At 42.5% G+C, this 12,720-nt stretch overlaps 1 protein-coding gene across 2 annotated transcripts in view; it reads right to left on the reverse strand.

Moving 5' to 3' along the window:
• The window catches only part of LOC118396116 (RNA-binding Raly-like protein), a 60,967-nt gene that overhangs the window by 31,668 nt on the left and 16,579 nt on the right, over positions 1-12,720 (reverse strand). For both annotated transcript variants that reach the window (XM_052465525.1, XM_052465524.1), the window contains exon 3: positions 1,245-1,295. In XM_052465525.1, the coding sequence (XP_052321485.1) occupies positions 1,245-1,295 (51 nt within the window). The remainder of the gene's footprint in view (positions 1-1,244; positions 1,296-12,720) is intronic.

Below are 12,720 nucleotides of genomic sequence, written 5' to 3' on the forward strand. Positions count from 1 at the left end.
CCACTGTACGCCTATGTAGATATTCCATTCAAAATCAGGCATTTCCAGCTACAATATTAATTTACAACATTAACAATGTCTGCACTATATTTCTGATCAATGTTATGGTATTTTAATGAACATAAAATTAGCTTTTCTTTAAAAAATAAGGACATTTCTAAGTGATGACAAACTTTTGCACCGTAGTGTATATCTGGACATGCTTATCATATTTCATAAATCCCTATCTATGCTGTCCCTGCAGACAAACCATCAGTAGCTCTTTGATATAGATAGATGCTTTCTCAGTGTCCCCATTTCGCTGCTCGAACGCCCCCCTACCCCAGAAGTTTCTGCACACTCTTCTCTTATCTCTCCTCTCCACAGTGTCCTTTATCAGCACCAGACACAGAGGGCCCACTTCTTGCAGCCAATCAAAGCCTGGCTAATTAGGCTATTCAAGTGGAGCCTCAATGCAAAGAACGGTCTCAATTTGAGACTCCCCTCAGAACACCACAGCATTTCCCTCCCTGTGGCCCTTCACCATAGTCTCACTGTTATCACTTGTGGAATAATATAGACAGACAGAGTTACTGAAACAAAGCAAGTGTCTTTTGTGCTGTGTAGCCATTTGGGCTGTACCAGGCAAGGGGATTTAAAAGGAGTTAACACTAAGGCGGCACAGTATATTCTCTGGTATCATATTCAACATGCATGACTTTCACAAGCAGCCATACTCCTCCTCTTAGAAGAATCAGGAGTCAGGAGTCAGAAGCCTGTCCATGAGACACATGCAATCAAAGAGGAGGAGAGGAAAGACTAGAGAATTGCACTCACTTTGAGAAGGGGCTTTGCAGCACAAGAGAACATCCCCAATGGGCACAGATGTCAATTCAATGTCTAATTTGGATTTAAACTTGGTTGAATTGTCAACTAATGTGAATTCAACTTGAAATCAACAAACAACGCCACTATGTCATTGGATTTAGGTTCAAAGTAGATGACTTTTTGCAAATCCAATCAGTGTTCCCATGTTGATTCAACGTCATCACATTGATTTTTTGGGGTTGATATGACAGGGAAACAACATTGATTCAACCAGTTTTTGCCCCGTGGCTATTTACATATAACATCTGAGTACGAGTTCTAAACAAGAAAACTGGATCATAACAGAGCCTGTTTTTTACTTGTCCATGCGAGTAAAGAACAAGAATCTCTTATAACATAGATATGTAGGTGAGAGCAGGTGCAGTACAGCTGCCTACCTGTTGTAGAGGTCATCTGGATAGCTGTCATACTCCAGGTCATAGTCAGATCTGAGAAGAGAGAGGGAAATGGTGAGAGAGAAGAAAAGAGGAATATGATACGGTAGCTGTGCATTGGAGGGCGGTGAGGGGATATGATGGGTGTTAGAAGGGGGAAGGATAGAACACGGGTCAATGAAGACGGATAGGTGGCTTGTCCACGGAGAAGACAGATTGATACAGACACTTAAGGCTGATGTGCTATGTTTTAACATCGCCATAATCTTGTCTTGACCTGTGGAATCCCTGTTACTCTGGGGACAAAGCCTCTCTTTCTTCTTCACACTCATCGGGAAAGTGAAGTGTGCTCCCGCTCCCCCTCTTGGACCTTTCCTGTCCTAAGTCACAGTTTTGGTTGAATGGTTTTCAAAATCACGGGGGGCTGACTGGTCAAATAACAGGCTGTGTTCAACCAGGGAAGTCAAGCAGAAAGGGAGGGGAAACGGTCATGCTATGCAGTTTTGCTCTCAGGAGCCATTCTTCTATAGCAGGCGAGAGACCACATTTAAGACATGAAATAGAAGATTAGGGTTACAATCCTAGCACATTTTTATTACACTGGGAGAAGTGGACTATTGATACACTTAATGGTTTCAGGACTCCCCTGTATCACAGATATGGGCTAGAATGTAAACCCGCAACTATCAACTCCAGCCTTGACTCAGCCTTTGACTCTCTCTGTGAAGTGCACAATACACACCGCCTTCGTGAAAGTACTACTGAACAGTAGAGGCTCATCAGAAGAGGAAGGGGAGGACCGTCCTACTTAGGTCATTTTTTTATTTTTATTATAGTGAAATGAAAAAGTTGTCATTTTTAGATGAAACTATACTAAATACACTGAACAAAAATATAAACGTGTGGTGTAACTGATGTCTCTTTCCATTCATCAAATAGCGGGTGCCCAATGCACTGTTGGGGTTTGGATGCTGAAGTTATTTTGTGAGTGAACGAATGTGCCGTGCCGGGTTGCCTACAGGAGTGCCTTTGTTAAGTGATTGTTTGACAATTTCAAATATTTTACTGAGTTACAGTTCATATAAGGAAATCAGTCAATTCAAAGTAATTCATTAGGCCCTAATCCATGGATTTCACATGACTGGGACTACAGATATGCATCTGTTGATCTTAGTATGCAGGCCTAGAACTGGGACATTGTCAGTTTCCAGGAATGATGTACAGATCCTTGCGACACGGAATTATCATGCTAAAACAAGAGGTGATGGCGGCGGATGAATGGCACGACAATGAGCCTCAGGATCTCCTCACGGTATCTCTGTGCATTCAAATTGCCGTCGATAAAATGCAATTGTGTTCATTGTCCATAGCTTAAGCTTGCCCATACCCACTAAGAAATAGTGGGCATACGCTATACCGGTAAAACATTATCTAATTAATACAACATGTCCAAAAAACTATAGGCTATTACACCAATTTTGAACGTTACTGCATGTCAGCCGCCTGAAAAATGTGTGAGTTGACTGGGAATAAGGTAGCATACGCTCCAAATTGCATTGTGGTTTGAGGAGAACACTTACATTTTGTCAAGGTGGAGATGAGTGGCTGAGACACTCACAGACAAGGCAGAGATGAGTGGCTGAGACCGAGGCACGCATGAACAACAGTGGATGCATTAATTCAGGCTACAAGTGTAGGCCTAATGACAATCGCAGAATGTCATCGCAATAGGTGTGGTGTAACTGATGTCTCTTTCCATTCATCAAATAGCGGGTGCCCAATGCACTTTGGGGTTTGGATGCTGAAGTTATTTTGTGAGTGAACGAATGTGCCGTGCCGGGTTGCCTACAGGAGTGCCTGTTTGACAATCAGATGAAAACATCATGGCTGGTTGTGTTTCTGACACATTTAAAGGTGTAGGCGGTGTGTCCATAAGGCTAGGGGAAGCTAAGCGTTCCCTACGGTAAATGTATTTAAATTGCCAAAATGATTTAGCCTAATTAGCTTACTCCTGTACATAATCATTCAAAATAGGCTACTATGGGGGATGGTAGGGGACGCCATGTGCGACTAACGTGTTTTCCGTTTGCTCCCGTGGTATTCTTAAAGTTTATGTGAATTCTGCAGCAGAACCGTATATTAATATATTAACCAAATATTAATTTGGTGTTCCCTTTCCGTAAAAAAAACAAGACTACTTTGCTTCCGAATGTCAGCATGTCGACCAAACATAAGGCCAAAAGCATGACTTTGAGAAAACCCGCTCTTATCACCACCCTCTCCTGAGTCTGAGGGCCCTGGGACGCCGGGGGCGCGGCTTGGCCTGGCGGTGCCGAAATGAACATTCTCGAGGCCATCAAACTACTACGCTCTGAGATAGTTGAAATGAAAACACAGGTGGTTGCTACGATTGAGGCCAGAATACAGGAGGTTTCTGATACTTTAAAAGCAGATTTAACCATCCTGCGGAACGAGACTGTGCCAGCAATCACAATACTCAAAACAACAACTGCGTCACACACTACAACGATTGCGGCACTGGAGGCCTCCGCTACTAATGTCTCCGATTTAACTACATCCCTGGAGGCTGAAGTTAAACGCCTAGCTGCGGATTTGAAAAATGTGAAGGAGAGCTGCATGAGTCTAGAGGGATTCTCTTGCAGCAATAATCTGAGACTTGTATCGGTCCCAGAGTCCACCGAAATGCATCGCGCCACGGATTTCGTTTCGGGGCTGCTGAAGGATGTTCTTGCCTTAGATGAAAAGCCCCTGATTGATCGAGCCCACCGGTCGCTGCGCCCAAAGCCCCGGGATGGGGAGAGGCCCCGTGACATAATTCTTCGAGTGCACTTTTTTCATGAGAAGATGGAGATCCTCCGACTAGCCCGCAATACCACTCTGAGCTTTCAAGGACAGAGCTTTTCCATCTACCAGGACTACTCCCCCACTATTTCCAGGCAGCGCGCAGCTTTCGGACAGGCCAAACGAGTACTTCGGGACCATCCAAGTGTGAAGTATGGACTGCGATTCCCAGCCCGTTTATGGATATCTCACCAGGGTAAAGACTACACATTTGAATCTCCGGATGAGGCTATGGCTCACATTCAACGTCACATCAAGAAGTCTTGAATATGCTCACAGTTCAGCAACTGTTGCTTGCGTACTGTGGATAGTAATGAACCCACTTGTGGTACAATTATGCTTAGACATAACAGGCTAGTCTTGTATAGTTGGTGAAACTATTCAGGCTTATTTGAGGTGATCTAATGTTTTGATTGTCTAGTGTGCGTGCCTTATCTCGCTCGCCTATTTAGTTTGTTTACACATTGTCTCGGTGACTCAAAATATTTTTGGTTATTTGTTTACTGCATCCGTTTGCATTGACCCAGTTAATAGTAAATGTTTCCCGAGGCTACACGGTTTTTGGGGCCTCACTTTAATTTTAAAAGTTTTGAGCGTCATTTATGCCCAGCAAACGTTCAACGTTGCGCACACATAGTTTTTTGGTATTGGTTGTAAGCTGTCTCAGCTTCAACTAGACTACTATTATAATTACTATTATTTTTGATTGTCTTACCACGATTTCCTTACTTCAAATTAGATTTTTTGGCTGAGAGCCTTTATACATTTGATTTATTTTCCCTCTCAATGCCTGTTATAAGACTGGGAATACAATTATATACATCTACAAGTGGTGCTTTTGTCATTCCGTTTGCACAAGGGATTCTCCTTTTTAAAAAAAAAATTAAATACATACAAATCTTTCTTTTTGCTGTTTGATCCACTAACAAAACGCGACTTTAAAGAGCGGGACTGTGAGTTTAGGTTTAAGACCGCACTCTCACAGACATACTGTGCGAAGAGAACATGTTCTATTTAGGCTTGTACCTCGTTTGGGGAGGTATTGTCTGGGATGGGGGGAGGGGTGGGGGGCAGGTTGAATTGTTCAGTTCAAATGTTGTCATTTTGTCTTTTTAGTTTTTTTATCTGTTTTATTTTCTGTACTTTTTCCAAACATTTACCACCGTACATTATTACTCTGAGACAAGTTATTCTGGGGGTTTTGGGCGCTCATTGCTTTTCCATTCTATGCTCTAATGACAGGGTTGAATAACTGGAATGCCCAGAGGGGCCGAAATAATACGATCAAGTACATTTCTTGGAATACCAAAGGGGTTAACAACCCGGTGAAGCGTAAGAGGGTGTTGACACACTTAAAGGGTTTGAATGCAAATATTGCATTTCTACAAGAGACTCACTTGAGGACTGGTGAGCATTTTAGGATACGTAAGGACTGGGTTGGTCAAGTGTTCCACTCGAACTTTCATAGTAAATCAAGAGGTGCTGCTATTCTGGTTGATAAAGCTACTCGCTTTATAGCTTCTGAGGTTATTGCTGATCCTAAGGGACGATACGTCATAGTAACTGGTGAACTGTTTTCTACCCCTCTTGTTTTGGCTAGTGTTTATGCTCCCAATTGGGATGACACAAGTTTCATTTCTTCCTTTCTGTCTACTATTCCCAATTTAGATTCTCATTTGTTGATTTTAGGGGGGGATTTCAACTGTAAAATATCCCCAGTTCTTGACAAGTCCTCACAAACAAATACAGGCCCATCTAAATGTGCCCTACTTATTCAATCCTTTCTTCAGAAATATGCTATGTTTGAGGCCTGACGTTTCCTACATCCTACAGATAGACAATATTCCTTCTCATGTTCATCAAACATATTCCCGGATTGATTACTTATTTTTGGACAAAAAACTTCTGCCTAACCTTCGGCAGTGTACTTACGAGAGTATTGTTATCTCTGACCATTCACCATTAGTGCTTGAACTAGAGTTTCCCCAGCGACCTCCTATGTGTTATCAATGGCGTCTCAACCCCATTTTACTCTCAGATAAGGAGTTTGTCAATTTCATCTCTTCTGAAATCACCTTATTCCTAGAAACTAATTCAACACCAGGTATGTCCTGCTCTGCCATATGGGAGTCTCTCAAAGCATACCTACGTGGCCAAATTATTTCTTATACAGCCAACCAAAACAGAGTTCGCTCCCAGCGACTTCGGGACCTGAGCGAGTCTATAGCCACACTGGATGAGAAGTATGCTACGGATCCTTCCTCTGATCTGCATAAAGAGCGCCAACTAATCCAATCTGAATTTGATGAGCTTTCTACCAGGCAAGCTGAACAGTTACTCTTGCAAGCTCGATACAAAGTCTATGAACAAGGCGACAAGGCCAGTAAACTCCTTGCGCATCAGATCCGTAAATCTGAGGCCTCACGTTTAATCCCACAAATAAGGACCCCGTCTGGTGCCACCACAGTTATACATAAAGAGATCAGTGATCAATTTAAACCATTTTACTCTGCACTATACACCTCGGAATCCCATCAAGACCCCTTGCTGATTGACTCCTTCTTTAATGGCTTGAATATGCCTTCAATTGATACAGACTCCCATGACTATCTAGAAGAAGAATTTACGCTTGAGGAGATTGCAACAGCAGTGTCCGCAATGAAAAGTGGTAAATCACCGGGTCCGGATGGTTTTCCAACCGAATTTTACAGGACGTTTTCTGGTCTGCTTTGCCCATTCTTGTCTCGACTATTTGCAGAGTGCCTCAATACTTCAAAGCTACCGCCTAGTCTTTATCAGGCTTCAATTTCATTACTACTAAAGAAAAACAAAGACCCCCTGGAATGTGGATCCTATCGCTCAATCTCGCTTTTAAACTGTGATTACAAAATCCTAGCTAAGCTTTTAGCCATCCGTATGGAAGGCTTGCTGCACCAAGTAATACACTCTGACCAGACTGGCTTTTTGAGAAATAGGCATTTATTTTTCAATATTAGGCGCCTTATGAATATACTGTACTCCCCAGCGTCGGAGGACCAGGAGGTGGTGGTCTCACTTGATGCCGAAAAAGCGTTTGACCGCGTTGAGTGGGATTACCTAACAGCTGCCCTTTATAGATTTGTCTTTGGCCCCAAATTCATTGCGTGGATAAAGATTCTTTATTTTTCCCCCGTGGCTTCGGTACGGACTAATAACTTGTCCTCTGACTATTTTCCCTTGCACCGCAGATCCAGACAGGGTTGCCCACTCTCCCCCTTTTTGTTTGCTTTGGCAATCGAGCCTCTCGCCATTGCACTACGCTCTAATGATGCCATTCAAGGCATAATCAGGGCGGGCTGGGAACAGAAAGTCTCGCTATATGCTGACGACCTCCTTTTGTTTATCTCCAACCCCGATACCTCATTGCCACGTGCCCTATCTGTTCTTAAAAAGTTTGGATCAATCTCAGGGTACAAGCTGAATCTAGGCAAGAGTGAGCTTTTTCCGGTTAAAAAAAGCTGTTTTAAAGTTCTCTTTTACAAGTTCTCAGTTTAGGATTGTCCGGGACCAATTCACTTACTTGGGAGTAAAAGTGACAAGGAAATATTCAAATTTGTTTCAGGAAAACTTTGTTGCTCTAGCAGACAGATTGAAACAATCTTTTACTTTTTGGAATTCGCTACCCCTTTCTCTTATCGGAAGGATTAATGTCATTAAAATGAATGTGTTGCCCAAATTTTTATATTTATTTCAATGTTTACCCATTTTTATTCCAAAATCTTTTTTTATTTCACTGGATCAAACATTCATGCATTTTATTTGGGATGGCAAGGTACCACGGATTGGTAGAAAACATTTACAGAAGCCTAGGTCATTGGGGGGTTTAGCTCTACCAAATTTTCAGACATACTACTGGGCTGCAAATTTCAGAGCCGTTCTGTACTGGCTGCAGACTGATCCTACTGGCCCTAGACCACTCTGGGTCCAGATGGAGTCTGAATCGTGTAAACCTGCAGCACTTTCCTCTGTGCTGTGCTCGTCTCTCCCAGTGTCCCTAGGCAAAAGGTGTGTCAACCCAATTGTAAAGCAGTCTCTTAAAATGTGGAATCAGTTCCGTTTAGCCTTTATCCTCCGAGGCTTTTCTCTATCAGGCCCAATCAATCAGAACATTTTATTTCCTCCATCTTTGAATGATGGGGCTTTTGGCATTTGGCACTCACTAGGCCTCTCCTCGCTCGCCCAATTATTCTTTGATGATACATTTGCCTCTTTTTCTCAGCTGCAGGAAAAGTTCAATCTCCCCCAATCCCACTTTTTCCGCTATCTCCAGACTAGAAACTTTGTCAGGGCTAACACACCTGGATTTCCCAATAGGCCTGCGAATACAGCTATAGAGAGCATCTTGGAGCTGAACAAGCTTCCTAGGGGCGCAATTTCAGATGTATATACAATCATTCATGACTTACAGAACCCTTCTTTGGTGCCTTTAAAGACTCGATGGGAAAAGGATTTGGGGGAGGAACTTGGGGAAGACGCCTGGGAATCTGTGCTGCACAGGGTGCACTCATCCTCTTTTAGCACTAGACACAGCCTCATTCAATTCAAGGTGGTTCACCGTATCCACTGGTCGGGGGCCAAACTTGGAAGAATATTCTGATTTTGATCCTACCTGTGTCAGATGTAAAGTGGAACCAGCCACACTGTTGCATATGTTTTGGGGCTGTCATAAACTGTCAGGTTTCTGGGAATTAATATTTAAATGTTTCTCTGATATATATGACACTGTTATAGATCCGTCTCCCCTTACAGCCCTTTTTGGAGTACTGCCCATGGGTACCCCCCTATCAAGAATCAAGTCGGACACTGTTGCTTATACAACTCTTTTAGCTAGACGGCTAATACTACAGAACTGGAAGATGGCAGCTCCCCCATCTTATAAATATTGGGTGAGGGATGTGTTGTGCTCTCTGAAACTAGAAAAAATCTAATTCAATTCACGTGGGAACCCAAACTGTTTAATGAGGCTTGGGCTCCATTCCGGTCTTACTTTAAACAGTCCATCCTCTGATGGCATTCCTATTAATACTAAAATAAGTCTGTGACTTAAGGGTTGGAGGAGCCTCTCTCTGTGTTTTTGCTGGGGGGCATTAAGGTCCATGTGCTTATTGATTGTGATCCGCAGATGCCTTGTTCATCTTGCTCGGGCAGAGACTGAAGTGTGAGCTTGTTTTTCCCAGTTATTTTTACACTTTGTTCACGCCTACATGAATAATCATTTTATTTTTTTATTTTAAGGCATTGTAAAAAAAAAACCTGTCCAGTGGATGGTCGGTCTGTGGCCATGACTCTCTGTGAGTGGTTGCATTTCTGCACCCTTATCCCATGACTGTTTACAGGAACAATGGTGAGGTGTTTGCTCTGTCCCTGTACTATAGATTGCCCTTTAACCTCTGTAGCCTTCTGCCTGGTATGTTTAACTTGTCTAAAGTATGGTATCTTTAAAGCTATTTTTTTATTTGTATTCTTATTTGTATTTTTTTTCTAGTTGAGTATAGTATTTATATTGCTTTGTCTTGTCTATGTGTGTGTGTGTGTGTGTGTGTGTGTGTGTGTGTAAGGCTTAATAAACAGTTTTAAATTGAAAAAAAAAATAGGCTACTACACCAGAAAGCATGATTTGGTCACAGAGGATCATTAGCTTCTTTACAAAAAAAGCTGTGGATTGTTTTAAATTGCATAGCCTACAGTCGGAAGGGCACGCAATTTGGGCAGCAAGCGCTGAAAATTCCAAATAGAATATATGAATGTTGAGTTACAACTGTCAGTGAAAAGCAGAGAGACCCAGCCAGGCATATCACAATATTTAAAAAAGCAATCGCGGAAAAACTGTTTGGAAAGCAAACGGCTATTGCTGCAAAGAGATGACAATTAAAAGACTCCAATCCGTCTTTTAGTTATCAAAATTCCATTCTATCCAAGACCATACCATAACCCCACCGTCACCATGGGGCACTATGTTCACAACTTTGACATCTGCAAACCGCTCACACACATGACGCCATACACATGGTCTGCGGTTGTGAGGCCAGTTGGACATACTGCCAAATTCTCTAAAATGACGTTGGAGGCGGCTTATGGTAGAGAAATGAACATTAAATTCACTGGAAACAGCTCTGGTGGACATACCTGCAGTCAGCATGCCAACTGCAGGCTTCCTCAAAACTTAAGACATCTGTGGCATTGTGTTGTGTGACAAAACTGCACATTTTAAAGTGGCCCTTTATTACACAGGTGCACCTGTGTAATGATCGTGTTGTTTAATCAGATTCTTAATATGCCACACCTGTCAGGTGGATGCATTATCTTGGAAAAGGAGAAATGCTCACTAACAGGGATTTAAACAAATGTGTGCACAACATTGGAGAGAAATAAGCTTTTGGTGCGTATGGTACATTTTTGAGATCTTTCCTTTCAGCTAATGAAACATGGGACTAACACTTTACATGTTGTGCTTATATTTTTGTTCAGTGTATATTCACGTCACCAACTAACTGATTAAAACACACTGTTTTGCAATGAAGGTCTATGGTGTAGCCGGAGGGCAACTATTTTCCGTCGTCCTCTGGGTATATTGACTTCAACACAAAACCTAGGAGGCTCATGGTTCTCACCCCCTTCCAAAGACTTCCAAAGTCATTATGACGACTTCTGGAGGATGTCCTCCAACCTATCAGAGCTCTTGCAGCATGAACTGACATATTGTCCACCCAATCAAAGGATCAGTGACACACCCTAATATGTTTCACCTTGTGCTTGTCTCCATCCTCCTCCAATGTTCCCCATTTTTCCATGGGTACTTATACCTCTGTTCTCTGTTTGTCTGTTGCCAGTTCGTCTTGTTTGTTCAAGTCAGCCTTCGTTTTGTGTCCCAGCTCCTGCTTTTTTCCAATCTCTCTTCTCTCGCACTCCTGGTTTTGACCCTTGCCTGTCATAACTCCAAACCCGCCTGCCTGACCACTCTGCCTGGCAACCTGTACCTTTGCCCCCATCTGGATTCCCAACCTCTGCCTTACCCTGATCCTGACCCTGAGCTGGCCTGCCGCCGGTACCGTTGCCCCATCTCTGGTTTACTGACCCCTGCCTGCCTTGACCTGTCTATTGCCTGCCCCTGTTGGAATATTAAACTATTGTTTATTCGATGTGGTCTGCATCTGGGTCTTACCTTCATATCTGATACAGAGAACCAGTCTAGAACTGAAAGCATAAGCTACAGGTAGCTAGCACTGCAGTGCATAAAATGTGGTTGACTCAAAGAGAGAGAAAGGAAATAGTTGAACAGTTTTGAACAAATTAATTTCTTCACAAATTAAGGAGAAGCAGCAGAAAGAGAGAGATTGTATTTGTATATTGTATTTAGTGCAATTTTCACTTAGCTAGCTAATGCATCTAGCTTATTTAGCCTACTCAAACACCTGGCTCCAGCAGAGAGGAATGATATTTATGTTAGCTACCTGGCTAAGGCTATCCAACACAGGAACTCTTCCAAGTCAAGGTAAGCTTTCGGTTTTATAAAAAAAATTGCCACCGGGGCTGCCAGTGGAACTGTTAAACTGCTTGCTGTACACTGCTCTGTGTGATTGTAGCCAGTTTACTAATGCTTTAGTTCTAGGAGTTATGTTTACCATGACGTGAGCTGATATGGGGACATTGACAACGATGTAGACTGTGTGTAGCGGTTAGCGGTTATGGTCACAGACAGCTGTTGTGTTGGCACTGAAGACCCCAAGCGAAGGGAAAAGGTAAGAAGGCAGTGATTGTGTAGAAGCAAGAAGGAATTATACAACAAGCAAAGTGATGATGCTTTTTGTATGTGGATGCTATGAAAGTGAACTGTGTGTGCGGATGATCAGGGGTGTATTCATTCGCCAATTCTGTTGAAAAATGTTTCTTAAACGGAAGCAAAGAGAACTAAACGGGGATAAATCTACCTGAATTTGTCCGATAGAAACTCTCGTTTGCAACGGTTTGGACTAATGATTACACCCTAGATCAGCTAGATGCAGGCAAGAATGTGCAAGGTCTCTGAATGTGTCACTCTCTGTCACCTTGATTACTCCAATTTGTCTCTCGACCTGTTATAAACTTCTATTCGTAGGCTGGGTTGTAGCAACTTCATGATGGGTATAGGGAAAATGTGTGTATCATGTAGTAGCCTAAAACTATCAATAGAGAGTGAGTGAGATGACCAGAGAGAAAGAGAGAGAGAGAGAGAGAGAGCTTATCTGTATTAGCCTCAAAGCTCAAAACAGCATCCCTCCACCACCACTACACACAGGGTCTTGTAAGCTAAAATGATATATAGCTCCAGTCCTTTTGAAAGCTAAGGCAAAAGCTCTAGTCCTGCTGTCTGCTCATTAAAAGCCCTGCATGACTGCTCCATTCATCTTCATCAGCTTTAATGAGTATTAATCAGCATTTAACTGTGTTATTGATTTTGGGTACTGCCAAACTCCTCACCATTTACTATTGAGTGGTGCAGTGAACCAGTCATATTGAGTTGTGTATAACCAAGCATTTAACTATTACTATTGATCTGTCTGAGGACAACAACAAAGTTACAGATGTAGGATCTTAATTT

This window comes from Oncorhynchus keta, chromosome 17, assembly GCF_023373465.1.
Source record: "Oncorhynchus keta strain PuntledgeMale-10-30-2019 chromosome 17, Oket_V2, whole genome shotgun sequence".
Taxonomy (NCBI): Eukaryota; Metazoa; Chordata; class Actinopteri; order Salmoniformes; family Salmonidae; genus Oncorhynchus; species Oncorhynchus keta.